General features: G+C 38.6%; 3 protein-coding genes across 4 annotated transcripts; all 3 read right to left on the bottom strand.

Annotated features, from left to right (window-relative positions):
* Nucleotides 1–844: 844 nt before the first annotated feature.
* Nucleotides 845–3,177, bottom strand: LOC121401636. The gene is made up of 4 exons (XM_041587263.1): nucleotides 2,977–3,177; nucleotides 2,488–2,622; nucleotides 2,300–2,356; nucleotides 845–1,981 (listed from the first exon to the last, which is right to left on the bottom strand). The coding sequence occupies exons 2-4, from the start codon at nucleotides 2,611–2,613 to the stop codon at nucleotides 1,163–1,165; spliced, it is 1,002 nt and encodes a 333-aa protein (XP_041443197.1). The 5' UTR covers nucleotides 2,614–2,622; nucleotides 2,977–3,177; the 3' UTR covers nucleotides 845–1,162.
* Nucleotides 3,178–10,381: 7,204 nt separating this feature from the next.
* Nucleotides 10,382–12,999, bottom strand: LOC121401635. Its single transcript, XM_041587262.1, has 4 exons — nucleotides 12,843–12,999; nucleotides 12,355–12,489; nucleotides 12,167–12,223; nucleotides 10,382–11,848 (listed from the first exon to the last, which is right to left on the bottom strand). The coding sequence occupies exons 2-4, from the start codon at nucleotides 12,478–12,480 to the stop codon at nucleotides 11,030–11,032; spliced, it is 1,002 nt and encodes a 333-aa protein (XP_041443196.1). The 5' UTR covers nucleotides 12,481–12,489; nucleotides 12,843–12,999; the 3' UTR covers nucleotides 10,382–11,029.
* A 2,832-nt stretch (nucleotides 13,000–15,831) lies between these two features.
* LOC121401634 lies at nucleotides 15,832–20,458 on the bottom strand. 2 transcript variants are annotated; one of them, XM_041587261.1, is made up of 5 exons: nucleotides 20,252–20,458; nucleotides 18,248–18,394; nucleotides 17,760–17,894; nucleotides 17,574–17,630; nucleotides 15,833–17,255 (listed from the first exon to the last, which is right to left on the bottom strand). In XM_041587261.1, the coding sequence occupies exons 3-5, from the start codon at nucleotides 17,883–17,885 to the stop codon at nucleotides 16,437–16,439; spliced, it is 1,002 nt and encodes a 333-aa protein (XP_041443195.1). In that variant the 5' UTR covers nucleotides 17,886–17,894; nucleotides 18,248–18,394; nucleotides 20,252–20,458; the 3' UTR covers nucleotides 15,833–16,436. The 2 variants fall into 2 exon arrangements, with proteins under 2 accessions (XP_041443194.1, XP_041443195.1); XM_041587260.1 differs by lacking the exon at nucleotides 20,252–20,458 and having other exon boundaries at nucleotides 15,832–17,255; nucleotides 18,248–18,982.

Genomic DNA, 20,458 nt, shown 5'->3' with positions numbered 1-20,458 from the left:
CTGCAACCAACACTGTTCACCAATACTGGGACCAACTAGAATTCCTTCTGGTATACTGGTGGACCAGCCCAACCCTGACATATTCACCAAACACACACACATATGGTGCAGCATTTATAATTCAGATGTTTGTGCCCTCTGAAAATAAATGTTCCATGAAAGCCCAATAACAATCCCAATATCAAAAATTAGAACTTACTGTTCAACAGTGGTGTGTCTGGAACCTAAACCATGTTTTATACTTTATGCCTTGCCCCAGTTCACTTTGCATTCAACCCTCCAGAGATGAACCTCTTTCCATTCTTGAAATGGAATCAAAAAGTGCCGGTCCTTCATTGTGGCATTACTTACATTCAGCAGCATATGGGCAGCATATTGGGGTCCCCCGGCATAGCTCTAGCTTGCACATCAATATGTACAACTTCCATTGAATTTGCACTTTTTAATCTGCTCAGATAACTTTTAACTTTTGGTGTGTGGCGCATAAAATCAGGGACAACTTTTCAATTATCTCAATGCAGTATCCCACCTTATACAGATATTAAATGGGGGATTTAATATTATAGTGAATACAATATAATGGATTCTCCAATTGCTTTTGCTCGTGAATCTCTCCATGAGACTCTGCAGAACCTTTCCATGTAAACCCTTTTCTATGTAACAAAGCGTCCCATTCCACATCACTTTCCCACCAGCCCCCTGTGATCTTGGGGTAATTAAAAGAAAAGACAAACTATGAGTTGGGGAAGTTCCTTCTACAGAGTAAAACCTGTAGCAATCATGAAGACAGAAAATAAAGACCTAGACTAGAAAACATTGAAATGATGAGTAAGACGCTAAAGGCTAGGTTTCAAATTTTATTATAAAATATAAATTTAAGGGGAAAACATGTCTCTTTTGCCAACTCGCATCATTCTGGCCTTTATCTCTTTGATGAGTTTTGCTGGACCAGCAGCAGAAAGATTTACCAACTTTAAATCCAAAATGTTTCTTTTTGGCCCTCTCAGCTTTTGCCTCTTTATGTCCTCCTGGCTGAGTTATCTCACCGGCCTTCTGGGATTTAACAGAAAACTTTTGTTCAGCATCTGAGTTTCTTTTTCTTCCTTTCCCTTGCTGGTACATATATGGACTCATCACTTTCTATTGTTTCATATGATGTTGTCTAATCATAACTTTTCTCGGTTACATCCAAAGTCTCATCACTACTTTCCTCACTCTCATCAGGTGTCTCGTACGGACTCTCTTCTTCTTCACCTGATGCTTTATGGTGGCACCAACGCCATAAACATTTCTTTGTCTTCTCTCTTCTCTTCGTCTTTGCTCGTTTATAACGCCAGAAATATTTTCCAAGTTTAAGCCCTATGTATTTCTTTTTGCCCTTGCTACTTTCTCTGTCATCAGAGTCAAGGGTTTTACATTTTTTACCGCAAAGCAGAACGTTAAAGCCGCGTTTCTTCTTCTTTCCTGGGGATGCAGTTATGGACTCATCGCTTCCCACAGTTTCGATTGATGTCGAATCTGTTGTTTCCTCGCTTGAACTGGAATACACATTATAGCTTTCCTCGGTTTCATCTGAAATCTCGCTCAGATATTCCTCACTCTCATTTGATGTCTCATGGTGCAAGTTTACACTTGTCTTTTTCTTCTTATTTCTCCGTTTTAAACAATTGCCAAAATATTTACGCACATTGAAACAAAAGCGTTTCTTTTTACGTTTCTTGGTATCTTCCATGTCAACACCCTCTAAATCAGACTCATCATCGCTTTCTCCGCTATCGTCCAGCGCCTTCAGCATGTCTTGAAGCAATGGGTGTGCACGTTCCGTTTGGAAGTCAGTCTGAGCTGCTACACTTGGCCTCGCTTCTTTGGCACGAGCAATAGCCTTGTTCTTCCTGGTCAACTTTATATTCAGACACAGGGAGAACATCAAAGCACCCGATACAAATACACATGACCAGAAGAGGTATTTGGAGATTGTACCCTGAGCAAAACAAGACAATGACACAGAGTTAGCAGAACATTCCATCATACAAAATAGGCAATCAATTGATTATTTAAGAAATTCTTTTCCAGGATGCCTTTTTTAAAGTAAAATACAAGACATTAAGATATGGTATGAGGAGACGGAAAAGAAAGTTACTTTTAGCAGGAAAATTGGAAATGGAAGAATACTTTATGCCGACAATTTCAGAAAAATATTGTGTTGTTAAACCTGCCGGTTGCATCGGCTAGTAATAACACTGGAACTTCTCACATTAAATTGTACTTTTCTAATTCTCTAATAATTGTGGCAACTTACCTCCTTAGAGATATTCCTGTTCAATTCCTCTAAATAAGAGATGTCAGATGGGCGACTCTGCAAAAAAAAGAGAATAGCAGTTACTCAGACAGATCAACTCCAAGATATCATAAAATCATCAATGGCAAGAAGAGTCAACTGGCATCAGCCTTATACTCACTAACTAACCAAGGGTCAAACTCACTTACCTCAGTGTCCTTTATCTTCTCTTCAATTTTTCTGATGTCATTAATTGTGGCTGAGACCGAGTCCAGTAGTTTCAGTAACTTAGCTTCCTTTGCATCGAATCTCTCGATTATAGAAGAGATGTCCATGAACCGGTCCTACAATAGGAAATGATTGGTTAGACAGTTGGACATTCGCTTATATAGGGATCAGCGATGGCAGAGGAGCATCACTATCTTTAGGGATTTCGTGTTATTTATAAGTAGGGTGTGGGATATATAGGAACAAGTAAAGGAATAGAAGGGTTGTAATAAAGTTGTAGGTTTCTCATCCTCTATGAATTATCTTCTAACCCTTAGCTGAATGGGAAAGGTTATTGTCCCCAGCAATCAAAGCACAATATAAATTGTCTGTACTTTCTATATTGGACTAAAAGTTAATTCTCAGGTGAATTCCTATTTAACAGAACAGATGCAATAAAACATGAGTCGTTATTATACATAGTGACTTACATCAGAGGTCTGGGTTTCTGCTGGTATCGGGACTGCTTGCCCTTCAATCAGGGAATCTTCCGTTTGTGCAACTGTCGGTTCTACATTCCCGTTTATACTTTTCTCATAGTTGATATTTGTAGGTAATGGTTGATTGGTTTGTTTTAGCTGAAAAGAAACACAGTTAATGAGCAAAGGGAAACAGACGAGGGACTGACAAGAGGAACAAAACATCACAGTGGCCCAGTAACAAACTGTGTTAAAGAAAATGTTTAATGAAATGACCAACTCCCATTAGAAAACTGCAGTAAAGGGTTGATAAATGGGTAAAAAATACAGATCTGCTGGGAGTCCCTCTGGGTCCCCCAGTTTGAGGTTTGATAAATTGGCCATTAAGAGATTAGTCAACACAGAAAAGTAATATGGGGAAAATAAATGTTCCATAACAGCCTAATAACAATCCCAATATCAAAAAAGGGCACAAATTAGAACTTACTGTAAAAAAATTTGATAGAATCAGGAGACTGATAATCAGCATCTGCATGGTTGCAAGTGATCACCAGTCTGGCTGCTCTTTGCTACAAACAGCTTTAAGCCCTGCTCAAGTCAGCTGTGTTGTCATATATTTATATATATATATAAAATTAAAAAATTAGTTATGAGCACAACTTTCCCTTTTCTGTTATAATTTATACAGGAGCAGTGGCCAGCTCCATGTTGTAGACCACCTATAGTCATGTGATCCCACTGGTGGCCAATAAAAAGGCAACCAAGTTTGGAAGTAGGGGCCACCATGACAATGTGCCCTGCAACCAACACTGTTCACCTATACTGGGACCAACTAGAATTCCTTCTGGTATACTGGTGGACCAGCCCAACCCTGACATATTCACCAAACACACACAAATATGGTGCAGCATTTGTAATTCAGATGTTTGTGCCCTCTGAAAATAAATGTTCCATAAAAGCCCAATAACAATCCCAATATCAAAAATTAGAACTTACTGTAAAAAAGTTTGATAGAATCAGGAGACTGATAATCAGCATCTGCATGGTTGCAAGTGATCACCAGTCTGGCTGCTCTTTGCTACAAACAGCTTTAAGCCCTGCTCAAGTCAGCTGTGTTGTCATAGCAACACAGGTGGCACGTGATTGTCATTATGATGTCATCTGGTTTAACCGGTCTAAGCCAGTTGTGTTGTTATAGCAACCATTGTGATGTCATCATCATTGTGATGTCATGACAATCAGGTCATGTGATTGTCATTGTGATGTAATAAAGAAATCTAGGTCATTGTGATTTAATAAAAGAAATCTATGTAGCCCAAATGGGTAATACAATTATTTATAAATATATATATATATATATATCTAAAAAGTTAAAAAACTTAGTGATGAGCACAACTTTCCCTTTTCTGTTATAATTTATACAGGAGCAGTGGCCAGCTCCATGTTGTAGCCCACCTATAGTCAGGTGATCCCACTGGTGGCCAATAAAAAGGCAACCAAGTTTGGAAGTAGGGGCCACCATGACAATGTGCCCTGCAACCAACACTGTTCACCAATACTGGGACCAACTAGAATTCCTTCTGGTATACTGGTAGACCAGCCCAACCCTGACATATTCACCAAACACACACACATATGGTGCAGCATTTATAATTCAGATGTTTGTGCCCTCTGAAAATAAATGTTCCATGAAAGCCCAATAACAATCCCAATATCAAAAATTAGAACTTACTGTTCAACAGTGGTGTGTCTGGAACCTAAACCATGTTTTATACTTTATGCCTTGCCCCAGTTCACTTTGCATTCAACCCTCCAGAGATGAACCTCTTTCCATTCTTGAAATGGAATCAAAAAGTGCCGGTCCTTCATTGTGGCATTACTTACATTCAGCAGCATATGGGCAGCATATTGGGGTCCCCCGGCATAGCTCTAGCTTGCACATCAATATGTACAACTTCCATTGAATTTGCACTTTTTAATCTGCTCAGATAACTTTTAACTTTTGGTGTGTGGCGCATAAAATCAGGGACAACTTTTCAATTATCTCAATGCAGTATCCCACCTTATACAGATATTAAATGGGGGATTTAATATTATAGTGAATACAATATAATGGATTCTCCAATTGCTTTTGCTCGTGAATCTCTCCATGAGACTCTGCAGAACCTTTCCATGTAAACCCTTTTCTATGTAACAAAGCGTCCCATTCCACATCACTTTCCCACCAGCCCCCTGTGATCTTGGGGTAATTAAAAGAAAAGACAAACTATGAGTTGGGGAAGTTCCTTCTACAGAGTAAAACCTGTAGCTAATCATGAAGACAGAAAATAAAGACCTAGACTAGAAAACATTGAAATGATGAGTAAGACGCTAAAGGCTAGGTTTCAAATTTTATTATAAAATATAAATTTAAGGGGAAAACATGTCTCTTTTGCCAACTCGCATCATTCTGGCCTTTATCTCTTTGATGAGTTTTGCTGGACCAGCAGCAGAAAGATTTACCAACTTTAAATCCAAAATGTTTCTTTTTGGCCCTCTCAGCTTTTGCCTCTTTATGTCCTCCTGGCTGAGTTATCTCACCGGCCTTCTGAGATTTAACAGAAAACTTTTGTTCAGCATCTGAGTTTCTTTTTCTTCCTTTCCCTTGCTGGTACATATATGGACTCATCACTTTCTATTGTTTCATATGATGTTGTCTAATCATAACTTTTCTCGGTTACATCCAAAGTCTCATCACTACTTTCCTCACTCTCATCAGGTGTCTCGTACGGACTCTCTTCTTCTTCACCTGATGCTTTATGGTGGCACCAACGCCATAAACATTTCTTTGTCTTCTCTCTTCTCTTCCTCTTTGCTCGTTTATAACGGCAGAAATATTTTCCAAGTTTAAGCCCTATGTATTTCTTTTTGCCCTTGCTACTTTCTCTGTCATCAGAGTCAAGGGTTTTACATTTTTTACCGCAAAGCAGAACGTTAAAGCCGCGTTTCTTCTTCTTTCCTGGGGATGCAGTTATGGACTCATCGCTTCCCACTGTTACGATTGATGTCGAATCTGTTGTTTCCTCGCTTGAACTGGAATACACATTATAGCTTTCCTCGGTTTCATCTGAAATCTCGCTCAGATATTCCTCACTCTCATTTGATGTCTCATGGTGCAAGTTTACACTTGTCTTTTCTTCTTATTTCTCCGTTTTAAACAATTGCCAAAATATTTACGCACATTGAAACAAAAGCGTTTCTTTTTACGTTTCTTGGTATCTTCCATGTCAACACCCTCTAAATCAGACTCATCATCGCTTTCTCCGCTATCGTCCAGCGCCTTCAGCATGTCTTGAAGCAATGGGTGTGCACGTTCCGTTTGGAAGTCAGTCTGAGCTGCTACACTTGGCCTCGCTTCTTTGGCACGAGCAATAGCCTTGTTCTTCCTGGTCAACTTTATATTCAGACACAGGGAGAACATCAAAGCACCCGATACAAATACACATGACCAGAAGAGGTATTTGGAGATTGTACCCTGAGCAAAACAAGACAATGACACAGAGTTAGCAGAACATTCCATCATACAAAATAGGCAATTGATTATTTAAGAAATTCTTTTCCAGGATGCCTTTTTTAAAGTAAAATACAAGACATTAAGATATGGTATGAGGAGACGGAACAGAAAGTTACTTTTAGCAGGAAAATTGGAAATGGAAGAATACTTTATGCCAACAATTTCAGAAAAATATTGTGTTGTTAAACCTGCCGGTTGCATCGGCTAGTAATAACACTGGAACTTCTCACATTAAATTGTACTTTTCTAATTCTCTAATAATTGTGGCAACTTACCTCCTTAGAGATATTCCTGTTCAATTCCTCTAAATAAGAGATGTCAGATGGGCGACTCTGCAAAAAAAAGAATAGCAGTTACTCAGGCAGATCAACTTCAAGATATCATAAAATCATCAATGGCAAGAAGAGTCAACTGGCATCAGCCTTATACTCACTAACTAACCAAGGGTCAAACTCACTTACCTCAGTGTCCTTTTTCTTCTCTTCAATTTTTCTGATGTCATTAATTGTGGCTGAGACCGAGTCCAGTAGTTTCAGTAACTTAGCTTCCTTTGCATCGAATCTCTCGATTATAGAAGAGATGTCCATGAACCGGTCCTACAATAGGAAATGATTGGTTAGACAGTTGGACATTCGCTTATATAGGGATCAGCGATGGCAGAGGAGCATCACTATCTTTAGGGATTTCGTGTTATTTATAAGTAGGGTGTGGGATATATAGGAACAAGTAAAGGAATAGAAGGGTTGTAATAAAGTTGTAGGTTTCTCATCCTCTATGAATTATCTTCTAACCCTTAGCTGAATGGGAAGGTTATTGTCCCCAGCAATCAAAGCACAATATAAATTGTCTGTACTTTCTATATTGGACTAAAAGTTAATTCTCAGGTGAATTCCTATTTAACAGAACAGATGCAATAAAACATGAGTCGTTATTATACATAGTGACTTACATCAGAGGTCTGGGTTTCTGCTGGTATCGGGACTGCTTGCCCTTCAATCAGGGAATCTTCCGTTTGTGCAACTGTCGGTTCTACATTCCCGTTTATACTTTTCTCATAGTTGATATTTGTAGGTAATGGTTGATTGGTTTGTTTTAGCTGAAAAGAAACACAGTTAATGAGCAAAGGGAAACACAATGGACTGACAAGAGGAACAAAACATCACAGTGGCCCAGTAACAAACTGTGTTAAAGAGAATGTTTAATGAAATGACCAACTCCCATTAGAAAACTGCAGTAGAGGGTTGATAAATGGGTAAAAAGACAGATCTGCTGGGAGTCCCTCTGGGTCCCCCAGTTTGAGGTTTGATAAATTGGCCATTAAGAGATTAATCAACACAGAAAAGTAATATGGGGAAAATAAATGTTCCATAACAGCCTAATAACAATCCCAATATCAAAAAAGGGCACAAATTAGAACTTACTGTAAAAAAATTTGATAGAATCAGGAGACTGATAATCAGCATCTGCATGGTTGCAAGTGATCACCAGTCTGGCTGCTCTTTGCTACAAACAGCTTTAAACCCTGCTCAAGTCAGCTGTGTTGTCATAGCAACACAGGTGGCACGTGATTGTCATTATGATGTCATAACATATCTATCTAGCCCTAATGGTTAATCACCTGGATTAACAAACTAAAAAAGTAGAACGGGGAATTTAAATAAGAAATACTCAGCGCAACATACAAAAAGGGAAAAAAATTAAACTTACTGTTAAAATATTTGATAAAATCAGGAGACTGATAATCAGCATCTGCATGATTGCAAGTGATCACCAGTCTGGCTGCTCTGGCTTAACCAGTTTAAGCCAGTTGTGTTGTTATTGCAACCTTTGTGATGTCATTAACAGAAATGACATCAGCTAATAACAGCCAGGTCATGTGATTGTCATTGTGATATAATAAAAAAAAAATCTATGTAGCCCAAACGGGTAATACTGTATATATATATATACTGTATATATATTATATCTTTTTAAAAATTATTGATGAGCACAACTTTCCCTTTTCTGTTATAATTTATATAGGAGTAGTGGCCAGCTCCATGTTGTAGCCCCCACCCTTTCCAGCTATAGTCAGGTGATCCCACTGGTGGCCAATAAAAGGGCAGCCAAGTTTGGGAGTAGGGGCCTTCATAACAATGTGCCCTGCAAACAACACTGTTCGCCTATACTGGGACCAACTAGAATTCCTTCTGGTATACTGGTGGACCAGCCCAACCCTGACATATTCACCAAACACACACACATATGGTGCAGCATTTATAATTCAGATGTTTGTGCCCTCTAAAGGAGTCTGTTCAACAGTGGTGTGTCTGGAACCTAACTCACAAAAAGGATTCCTGATTCCCCAGCCTCTCCAGTCAAATAGTGTGGTGCCTGGAAAAGAGGTCGGCACCTCTCCACTATACATAGAGACGAAAAATTCACCAGACACTCAACAGCAAGTGAAGCGGGGCGGACCCCTGCGTGTTTATTCAAGTCTTGTGATGTAACGTTTCGGGGGCGGGCCCCTTCGTCAGACATGCAAAGTACCGTGCACTCACACCATAAATACCCTTATGATTACATATACTTAACACCTGATGGTAAATTCAATTCCCCATACAAAACCTAACAAATTTGTCAAAAACATTGGTTTACTAATACCCCTTTATAAATTAGGCCATATAAACCCACATAATACCTAAAACTCATTCATACAAACATTGTGAATAAAAACATTTATAAAAACATTTTTTTGAAAAAAATTGTGAATAAAAGTTCTGTGATCCGCATAAATGTGAAAAATGTCCAGTGTTATTCTTCATGTCTTTTAATGCTTAGATAAACCTGTTAATGCAAGATGCATATTTCTTAAAAACCAGTGATACTAAAGTTAAAAACATTTGCACATATCAAAACGAGTACAAAATTTACCAGCAGCAAGAACTACTGAAGAAAAAAAGACTACTTTACCCTAGGTGAAAGCTTTCCCTGGTCTTAATCACGTTCACTGAAACAATCTAGAGGGGATAAAAGAGACATAGTAACTACAAAGAATTAAGCATAGCAACAAAAATTGGTACAAACTGACATTACAGGTAACAGTTCAAATTGAACTCCTCATTTAACCCTCGTGACTGTTTTGTCTGTAGCAGCCATATCCAGAAGCACTCCCTCTGTAATAACCACTTTTTTCCTTCCTTCTTAGAAAAGGTCCGTGGCAGCAACCAGAAGGAAGTAAAAAAGAGGTTATTACAGAGGGAGTGCTTCTGGATATGGGAGTTTTAGGTATTATGTGGGTTTATATGGCCTAATTTATAAAGGGGTATTAGTAAACCAATGTTTCTGACAAATTTGTTAGGTTTTGTATGGGGAATTGAATTTACCATCAGGTGTTAAGTATATGTAATCATAAGGGTATTTATGGTGTGAGTGCACGGTACTTTGCATGTCTGACGAAGGGGCCTGCCCCCGAAACGTTACATCACAAGACTTGAATAAACACGCAGGGGTCCGCCCCGCTTCACTTGCTGTTGAGTGTCTGGGGAATTTTTCGTCTCTATGTGTCTGGAACCTAAACCATGTTTTATACTTTATGCCTTGCCCCAGTTCACTTTGCATTTAACCCTCCAGAGATGAACCTCTTTCCATTTTTGAAATGGAATCAAAAAGTGCCGGTCCTTCATTGTGGCATTACTTACATTCAGCAGCATGTGGGCAGCATATTGGGGTCCCCCAGCATAGCTCTAGCTTGCACATCAATATGTACAACTTCCATTGAATTTGCACTTTTTAATCTGCTCAGATAACTTTTGTTGTGAGGCGCATAAAATCAGGGACAACAACTTTTCAATTATCTTAATGCAGTATCCCACCTTATACAGATATTAAGTGGGGGATTTAATATTATAGTGAATACAATATAATGGATTCTCCAATGGCTTTTGCTCGTGAATCTCTCCATGAGACTCTGCAGAACCTTTCCATGTAAACCCTTTTCTATGTAACAAAGAGTCCCATTCCACATCACTTTCCCACCAGCCCCCTGTGATCTTGGGGTAATTAAAAGAAAAGACAAACTATGAGTTGGGGAAGTTCCTTCTATAGAGTAAAACCTGTAGCTAATCATGAAGACAGAAAATAAAGACCTAGACTAGAAAACTTTGAAATGATGAGTAAGACGCTAAAGGCTAGGTTTCAAATTTTATTATAAAATATAGATATAAGGGGCAAACATGTCTCTTTTGCCAACTCACATCATTCTGGGCTTTATCTCTTTTGATGAGTTTTGCTGGACCAGCAGCAGAAATATTTACCAACTTTAAATCCCAAATGTTTCTTTTTGGCCCTCTCAGCTTTTGCCTCTTTATGTCCTCCTGGCTGAGTTATCTCACCGGCCTTCTGGGATTTAACAGAAAACTTTTGTTTTTTCTACAAATGAAGAATTTTAAAGCATCTGAGGTTCTTTTTTTCCCTTTCCCTTGTTGGTACATATATGGACTCATCACTTTCTATTGTTTCATATGATGTTGTCTAATCATAACTTTTCTCGGTTACATCCAAAGTCTCATCACTACTTTCCTCACTCTCATCAGGTGTCTCGTACGGACTCTCTTCTTCTTCACCTGATGCTTTATGGTGGCACCAACGCCATAAACATTTCTTTGTCTTCTCTCTTCTCTTCCTCTTTGCTCGTTTATAACGGCAGAAATATTTTCCAAGTTTAAGCCCTATGTATTTCTTTTTGCCCTTGCTACTTTCTCTGTCATCAGAGTCAAGGGTTTTACATTTTTTACCGCAAAGCAGAACGTTAAAGCCGCGTTTCTTCTTCTTTCCTGGGGATGCAGTTATGGACTCATCGCTTCCCACTGTTACGATTGATGTCGAATCTGTTGTTTCCTCGCTTGAACTGGAATACACATTATAGCTTTCCTCGGTTTCATCTGAAATCTCGCTCAGATATTCCTCACTCTCATTTGATGTCTCATGGTGCAAGTTTACACTTGTCTTTTTCTTCTTATTTCTCCGTTTTAAACAATTGCCAAAATATTTACGCACATTGAAACAAAAGCGTTTCTTTTTACGTTTCTTGGTATCTTCCATGTCAACACCCTCTAAATCAGACTCATCATCGCTTTCTCCGCTATCGTCCAGCGCCTTCAGCATGTCTTGAAGCAATGGGTGTGCACGTTCCGTTTGGAAGTCAGTCTGAGCTGCTACACTTGGCCTCGCTTCTTTGGCACGAGCAATAGCCTTGTTCTTCCTGGTCAACTTTATATTCAGACACAGGGAGAACATCAAAGCACCCGATACAAATACACATGACCAGAAGAGGTATTTGGAGATTGTACCCTGAGCAAAACAAGACAATGACACAGAGTTAGCAGAACATTCCATCATACAAAATAGGCAATCAATTGATTATTTAAGAAATTCTTTTCCAGGATGCCTTTTTTAAAGTAAAATACAAGACATTAAGACATGGTATGAGGGGAAGGAACAGAAAGTTACTTTTAGCAGGAAAATTGGAAATGGAAGAATACTTTATGCCGACAATTTCAGAAAAATATTGTGTTGTTAAACCTGCCGGTTGCATCGGCTAGTAATAACACTGGAACTTCTCACATTAAATTGTACTTTTCTAATTCTCTAATAATTGTGGCAACTTACCTCCTTAGAGATATTCCTGTTCAATTCCTCTAAATAAGAGATGTCAGATGGGCGACTCTGCAAAAAAAAGAGAATAGCAGTTACTCAGACAGATCAACTCCAAGATATCATAAAATCATCAATGGCAAGAAGAGTCAACTGGCATCAGCCTTATACTCACTAACTAACCAAGGGTCAAACTCACTTACCTCAGTGTCCTTTATCTTCTCTTCAATTTTTCTGATGTCATTAATTGTGGCTGAGACCGAGTCCAGTAGTTTCAGTACCTTGGCTTCCTTTGCATCGAATCTCTCGATTATAGAAGAGATGTCCATGAACCGGTCCTACAATAGGAAATGATTGGTTAGACAGTTGGACATTCGCTTATATAGGGATCAGCGATGGCAGAGGAGCATCACTATCTTTAGGGATTTCGTGTTATTTATAAGTAGGGTGTGGGATATATAGGAACAAGTAAAGGAATAGAAGGGTTGTAATAAAGTTGTAGGTTTCTCATCCTCTATGAATTATCTTCTAACCCTTAGCTGAATGGGAAGGTTATTGTCCCCAGCAATCAAAGCACAATATAAATTGTCTGTACTTTCTATATTGGACTAAAAGTTAATTCTCAGGTGAATTCCTATTTAACAGAACAGATGCAATAAAACATGAGTCGTTATTATACATAGTGACTTACATCAGAGGTCTGGGTTTCTGCTGGTATCGGGACTGCTTGCCCTTCAATCTGGGAATCTTCCGTTTGTGCAACTGTCGGTTCTACATTCCCGTTTATACTTTTCTCATAGTTGATAATTGTAGGTAATGGTTGATTGGTTTGTTTTAGCTGAAAAGAAACACAGTTAATGAGCAAAGGGAAACACAATGGACTGACAAGAGGAACAAAACATCACAGTGGCCCAGTAACAAACTGTGTTAAAGAGAATGTTTAATGAAATGACCAACTCCCATTAGAAAACTGCAGTAGAGGGTTGATAAATGGGTAAAAAGACAGATCTGCTGGGAGTCCCTCTGGGTCCCCCAGTTTGAGGTTTGATAAATTGGCCATTAAGAGATTAATCAACACAGAAAAGTAATATGGGGAAAATAAATGTTCCATAACAGCCTAATAACAATCCCAATATCAAAAAAGGGCACAAATTAGAACTTACTGTAAAAAAATTTGATAGAATCAGGAGACTGATAATCAGCATCTGCATGGTTGCAAGTGATCACCAGTCTGGCTGCTCTTTGCTACAAACAGCTTTAAGCCCTGCTCAAGTCAGCTGTGTTGTCATAGCAACACAGGTGGCACGTGATTGTCATTATGATGTCATAACATATCTATCTAGCCCTAATGGTTAATCACCTGGATTAACAAACTAAAAAAGTAGAACGGGGAATTTAAATAAGAAATACTCAGCGCAACATACAAAAAGGGAAAAAAATTAAACTTACTGTTAAAATATTTGATAAAATCAGGAGACTGATAATCAGCATCTGCATGATTGCAAGTGATCACCAGTCTGGCTGCTCTGGCTTAACCAGTTTAAGCCAGTTGTGTTGTTATTGCAACCTTTGTGATGTCATTAACAGAAATGACATCAGCTAATAACAGCCAGGTCATGTGATTGTCATTGTGATATAATAAAAATCTATGTAGCGCAAACGGGTAATATATATATATATATATATATATATATATCTATCTATATATATATATATATATATACTGTATATATATTATATCTTTTTAAAAATTAGTGATGAGCACAACTTTCCCTTTTCTGTTATAATTTATATAGGAGTAGTGGCCAGCTCCATGTTGTAGCCCCCACCCTTTCCAGCTATAGTCAGGTGATCCCACTGGTGGCCAATAAAAGGGCAGCCAAGTTTGGGAGTAGGGGCCTTCATAACAATGTGCCCTGCAAACAACACTGTTCACCTATACTGGGACCAACTAGAATTCCTTCTGGTATACTGGTGGACCAGCCCAACCCTGACATATTCACCAAACACACACACATATGGTGCAGCATTTATAATTCAGATGTTTGTGCCCTCTAAAGGAGTCTGTTTAACAGTGGTGTGTCTGGAACCTAACTCACAAAAAGGATTCCTGATTCCCCAGCCTCTCCAGTCAAATAGTGTGGTGCCTGGAAAAGAGGTCGGCACCTCTCCACTATACATAGAGACGAAAAATTCACCAGACACTCAACAGCAAGTGAAGCGGGGCGGACCCCTGCGTGTTTATTCAAGTCTTGTGATGTAACGTTTCGGGGGCGGGCCCCTTCGTCAGACATGCAAAGTACCGTGCACTCACACCATAAATACCCTTATGATTACATATACTTAACACCTGATGGTAAATTCAATTCCCCATACAAAACCTAACAAATTTGTCAAAAACATTGCTTTACTAATACCCCTTTATAAATTAGGCCATATAAACCCACATAATACCTAAAACTCATTCATACAAACATTGTGAATAAAAACATTTATAAAAACATTTTTTTGAAAAAATTGTGAATAAAAGTTCTGTGATCCGCACAAATGTGAAAAATGTCCAGTGTTATTCTTCATGTCTTTTAATGCTTAGATAAACCTGTTAATGCAAGATGCATATTTCTTAAAAACCAGTGATACTAAAGTTAAAAACATTTGCACATATCAAAACGAGTACAAAATTTACCAGCAGCAAGAACTACTGAAGAAAAAAAGACTACTTTACCCTAGGTGAAAGCTTTCCCTGGTCTTAATCACGTTCACTGAAACAATCTAGAGGGGATAAAAGAGACATAGTAACTACAAAGAATTAAGCATAGCAACAAAAATTGGTACAAACTGACATTACAGGTAACAGTTCAAATTGAACTCCTCATTTAACCCTCGTGGCTGTTTTGTCTGTAGCAGCCATATCCAGAAGCACTCCCTCTGTAATAACCACTTTTTTCCTTCCTTCTTAGAAAAGGTCCGTGGCAGCAACCAGAAGGAAGTAAAAAAGAGGTTATTACAGAGGGAGTGCTTCTGGATATGGGAGTTTTAGGTATTATGTGGGTTTATATGGCATAATTTATAAAGGGGTATTAGTAAACCAATGTTTCTGACAAATTTGTTAGGTTTTGTATGGGGAATTGAATTTACCATCAGGTGTTAAGTATATGTAATCATAAGGGTATTTATGGTGTGAGTGCACGGTACTTTGCATGTCTGACGAAGGGGCCTGCCCCCGAAACGTTACATCACAAGACTTGAATAAACACGCAGGGGTCCGCCCCGCTTCACTTGCTGTTGAGTGTCTGGGGAATTTTTCGTCTCTATGTGTCTGGAACCTAAACCATGTTTTATACTTTATGCCTTGCCCCAGTTCACTTTGCATTTAACCCTCCAGAGATGAACCTCTTTCCATTTTTGAAATGGAATCAAAAAGTGCCGGTCCTTCATTGTGGCATTACTTACATTCAGCAGCATGTGGGCAGCATATTGGGGTCCCCCAGCATAGCTCTAGCTTGCACATCAATATGTACAACTTCCATTGAATTTGCACTTTTTAATCTGCTCAGATAACTTTTGTTGTGAGGCGCATAAAATCAGGGACAACAACTTTTCAATTATCTCAATGCAGTATCCCACCTTATACAGATATTAAGTGGGGGGTTTAATATTATAGTGAATACAATATAATGGATTCTCCAATGGCTTTTGCTCGTGAATCTCTCCATGAGACTCTGCAGAACCTTTCCATGTAAACCCTTTTCTATGTAACAAAGCGTCCCATTCCACATCACTTTCCCACCAGCCGCCTGTGATCTTGGGGTAATTAAAAGAAAAGACAAACTAGGAGTTGGGGAAGTTCCTTCTACAGAGTAAAACCTGTAGCTAATCATGAAGACAGAAAATAAAGACCTAGACTAGAAAACTTTGAAATGATGAGTAAGACGCTAAAGGCTAGGTTTCAAATTTTATTATAAAATATAGATATAAGGGGCAAACATGTCTCTTTTGCCAACTCACATCATTCTGGGCTTTATCTCTTTTGATGAGTTTTGCTGGACCAGCAGCAGAAATATTTACCAACTTTAAATCCCAAATGTTTCTTTTTGGCCCTCTCAGCTTTTGCCTCTTTATGTCCTCCTGGCTGAGTTATCTCACCGGCCTTCTGGGATTTAACAGAAAACTTTTGTTTTTTCTACAAATGAAGAATTTTAAAGCATCTGAGGTTCTTTTTTTCCCTTTCCCTTGCTGGTACATATATGGACTCATCACTTTCTATTGTTTCATATGATGTTGTCTAATCATAACTTTTCTCGGTTACATCCAAAGTCTCATCACTACTTTCCTCACTCTCATCAGGTGTCTCGTACGGACTCTCTTCTTCTTCACCTGATGCTTTATGGTGGCACCAACGCCATAAACATTTCTTTGTCTTCTCTCTTCTCTTCCTCTTTGCTCGTTTATAACGGCAGAAATATTTTCCAAGTTTAAGCCCTATGTATTTCTTTTTGCCCTTGCTACTTTCTCTGTCATCAGAGTCAAGGGTTTTACATTTTTTACCGCAAAGCAGAACGTTAAAGCCGCGTTTCTTCTTCTTTCCTGGGGATGCAGTTATGGACTCATCGCTTCCCACAGTTTCGATTGATGTCGAATCTGTTGTTTCCTCGCTTGAACTGGAATACACATTATAGCTTTCCTCGGTTTCATCTGAAATCTCGCTCAGATATTCCTCACTCTCATTTGATGTCTCATGGTGCAAGTTTACACTTGTCTTTTTCTTCTTATTTCTCCGTTTTAAACAATTGCCAAAATATTTACGCACATTGAAACAAAAGCGTTTCTTTTTACGTTTCTTGGTATCTTCCATGTCAACACCCTCTAAATCAGACTCATCATCGCTTTCTCCGCTATCGTCCAGCGCCTTCAGCATGTCTTGAAGCAATGGGTGTGCACGTTCCGTTTGGAAGTCAGTCTGAGCTGCTACACTTGGCCTCGCTTCTTTGGCACGAGCAATAGCCTTGTTCTTCCTGGTCAACTTTATATTCAGACACAGGGAGAACATCAAAGCACCCGATACAAATACACATGACCAGAAGAGGTATTTGGAGATTGTACCCTGAGCAAAACAAGACAATGACACAGAGTTAGCAGAACATTCCATCATACAAAATAGGCAATCAATTGATTATTTAAGAAATTCTTTTCCAGGATGCCTTTTTTAAAGTAAAATACAAGACATTAAGATATGGTATGAGGAGACGGAACAGAAAGTTACTTTTAGCAGGAAAATTGGAAATGGAAGAATACTTTATGCCGACAATTTCAGAAAAATATTGTGTTGTTAAACCTGCCGGTTGCATCGGCTAGTAATAACACTGGAACTTCTCACATTAAATTGTACTTTTCTAATTCTCTAATAATTGTGGCAACTTACCTCCTTAGAGATATTCCTGTTCAATTCCTCTAAATAAGAGATGTCAGATGGGCGACTCTGCAAAAAAAAGAATAGCAGTTACTCAGACAGATCAACTCCAAGATATCATAAAATCATCAATGGCAAGAAGAGTCAACTGGCATCAGCCTTATACTCACTAACTAACCAAGGGTCAAACTCACTTACCTCAGTGTCCTTTATCTTCTCTTCAATTTTTCTGATGTCATTAATTGTGGCTGAGACCGAGTCCAGTAGTTTCAGTACCTTGGCTTCCTTTGCATCGAATCTCTCGATTATAGAAGAGATGTCCATGAACCGGTCCTACAATAGGAAATGATTGGTTAGACAGTTGGACATTCGCTTATATAGGGATCAGCGATGGCAGAGGAGCATCACTATCTTTAGGGATTTCGTGTTATTTATAAGTAGGGTGTGGGATATATAGGAACAAGTAAAGGAATAGAAGGGTTGTAATAAAGTTGTAGGTTTCTCATCCTCTATGAATTATCTTCTAACCCTTAGCTGAATGGGAAGGTTATTGTCCCCAGCAATCAAAGCACAATATAAATTGTCTGTACTTTCTATATTGGACTAAAAGTTAATTCTCAGGTGAATTCCTATTTAACAGAACAGATGCAATAAAACATGAGTCGTTATTATACATAGTGACTTACATCAGAGGTCTGGGTTTCTGCTGGTATCGGGACTGCTTGCCCTTCAATCAGGGAATCTTCCGTTTGTGCAACTGTCGGTTCTACATTCCCGTTTATACTTTTCTCATAGTTGATATTTGTAGGTAATGGTTGATTGGTTTGTTTTAGCTGAAAAGAAACACAGTTAATGAGCAAAGGGAAACAGACAAGGGACTGACAAGAGGAACAAAACATCACAGTGGCCCAGTAACAAACTGTGTTAAAGAGAATGTTTAATGAAATGACCAACTCCCATTAGAAAACTGCAGTAGAGGGTTGATAAATGGGTAAAAAAAGACAGATCTGCTGGGAGTCCCTCTGGGTCCCCCAGTTTGAGGTTTGACAAATTGGCCATTAAGAGATTAGTCAACACAGAAAAGTAATATGGGGAAAATAAATGTTCCATAACAGCCTAATAACAATCCCAATATCAAAAAAGGGCACAAATTAGAACTTACTGTAAAAAGATTTGATAGAATCAGGAGACTGATAATCAGCATCTGCATGGTTGCAAGTGATCACCAGTCTGGCTGCTCTTTGCTACAAACAGCTTTAAACCCTGCTCAAGTCAGCTGTGTTGTCATAGCAACACAGGTGGCACGTGATTGTCATTATGATGTCATAACATATCTATCTAGCCCTAATGGTTAATCACCTGGATTAACAAACTAAAAAAGTAGAACGGGGAATTTAAATAAGAAATACTCAGCGCAACATACAAAAAGGGAAAAAATTAAACTTACTGTTAAAATATTTGATAAAATCAGGAGACTGATAATCAGCATCTGCATGATTGCAAGTGATCACCAGTCTGGCTGCTCTGGCTTAACCAGTTTAAGCCAGTTGTGTTGTTATTGCAACCTTTGTGATGTCATTAACAGAAATGACATCAGCTAATAACAGCCAGGTCATGTGATTGTCATTGTGATATAATAAAAAAAAAAATCTATGTAGCCCAAACGGGTAATATATATATATATATATACTGTATATATATTATATCTTTTTAAAAATTAGTGATGAGCACAACTTTCCCTTTTCTGTTATAATTTATATAGGAGTAGTGGCCAGCTCCATGTTGTAGCCCCCAACCTTTCCAGCTATAGTCAGGTGATCCCACTGGTGGCCAATAAAAGGGCAGCCAAGTTTGGGAGTAGGGGCCTTCATAACAATGTGCCCTGCAAACAACACTGTTCACCTATACTGGGACCAACTAGAATTCCTTCTGGTATACTGGTGGACCAGCCCAACCCTGACATATTCACCAAACACACACACATATGGTGCAGCATTTATAATTCAGATGTTTGTGCCCTCTAAAGGAGTCTGTTCAACAGTGGTGTGTCTGGAACCTAACTCACAAAAGGATTCCTGATTCGCCAGCCTCTCCAGTCAAATAGTGTGGTGCCTGGAAAAGAGGTCGGCACCTCTCCACTATACATAGAGACGAAAAATTCACCAGACCCTCAACAGCAAGTGAAGCGGGGCGGACCCCTGCGTGTTTATTCAAGTCTTGTGATGTAACGTTTCGGGGGCGGGCCCCTTCGTCAGACATGCAAAGTACCGTGCACTCACACCATAAATACCCTTATGATTACATATACTTAACACCTGATGGTAAATTCAATTCCCCATACAAAACCTAACAAATTTGTCAAAAACATTGCTTTACTAATACCCCTTTATAAATTAGGCCATATAAACCCACATAATACCTAAAACTCATTCATACAAACATTGTGAATAAAAACATTTATAAAAACATTTTTTTGAAAAAATTGTGAATAAAAGTTCTGTGATCCGCACAAATGTGAAAAATGTCCAGCGTTATTCTTCATGTCTTTTAATGCTTAGATAAACCTGTTAATGCAAGATGCATATTTCTTAAAAACCAGTGATACTAAAGTTAAAAACATTTGCACATATCAAAACGAGTACAAAATTTACCAGCAGCAAGAACTACTGAAGAAAAAAAGACTACTTTACCCTAGGTGAAAGCTTTCCCTGGTCTTAATCACGTTCACTGAAACAATCTAGAGGGGATAAAAGAGACATAGTAACTACAAAGAATTAAGCATAGCAACAAAAATTGGTACAAACTGACATTACAGGTAACAGTTCAAATTGAACTCCTCATTTAACCCTCGTGACTGTTTTGTCTGTAGCAGCCATATCCAGAAGCACTCCCTCTGT

This window comes from Xenopus laevis, chromosome 3L (genome assembly GCF_017654675.1).
Source record: "Xenopus laevis strain J_2021 chromosome 3L, Xenopus_laevis_v10.1, whole genome shotgun sequence".
Lineage (NCBI taxonomy): Eukaryota > Metazoa > Chordata > Amphibia > Anura > Pipidae > Xenopus > Xenopus laevis.
This window is presented reverse-complemented; position numbering and strand designations above follow the sequence as displayed.

Bases quoted from the DNA above. Each gene is read 5' to 3' on its own strand.
- LOC121401634 (XM_041587260.1), bottom strand. From the start codon at position 18,460: ATGTTTTGTTCCTCTTGTCAGTCCCTTGTCTGTTTCCCTTTGCTCATT. The intron at 17,895-18,247 runs GTAAGTCACTAT...TTCCTATTGTAG, and splicing joins CAGAAACCCAGACCTCTGAT to GACCGGTTCATGGACATCTC. The intron at 17,631-17,759 runs GTAAGTGAGTTT...TTTTTTTTGCAG, and splicing joins AGAAGATAAAGGACACTGAG to AGTCGCCCATCTGACATCTC.
- LOC121401636 (XM_041587263.1), bottom strand. From the start codon at position 2,613: ATGGACATCTCTTCTATAATCGAGAGATTCGATGCAAAGGAAGCTAAG. The intron at 2,357-2,487 runs GTAAGTGAGTTT...TTTTTTTTGCAG, and splicing joins AGAAGATAAAGGACACTGAG to AGTCGCCCATCTGACATCTC. The intron at 1,982-2,299 runs GTAAGTTGCCAC...TGTTTTGCTCAG, and splicing joins ACAGGAATATCTCTAAGGAG to GGTACAATCTCCAAATACCT.
- LOC121401635 (XM_041587262.1), bottom strand. From the start codon at position 12,480: ATGGACATCTCTTCTATAATCGAGAGATTCGATGCAAAGGAAGCCAAG. The intron at 12,224-12,354 runs GTAAGTGAGTTT...TTTTTTTTGCAG, and splicing joins AGAAGATAAAGGACACTGAG to AGTCGCCCATCTGACATCTC. The intron at 11,849-12,166 runs GTAAGTTGCCAC...TGTTTTGCTCAG, and splicing joins ACAGGAATATCTCTAAGGAG to GGTACAATCTCCAAATACCT.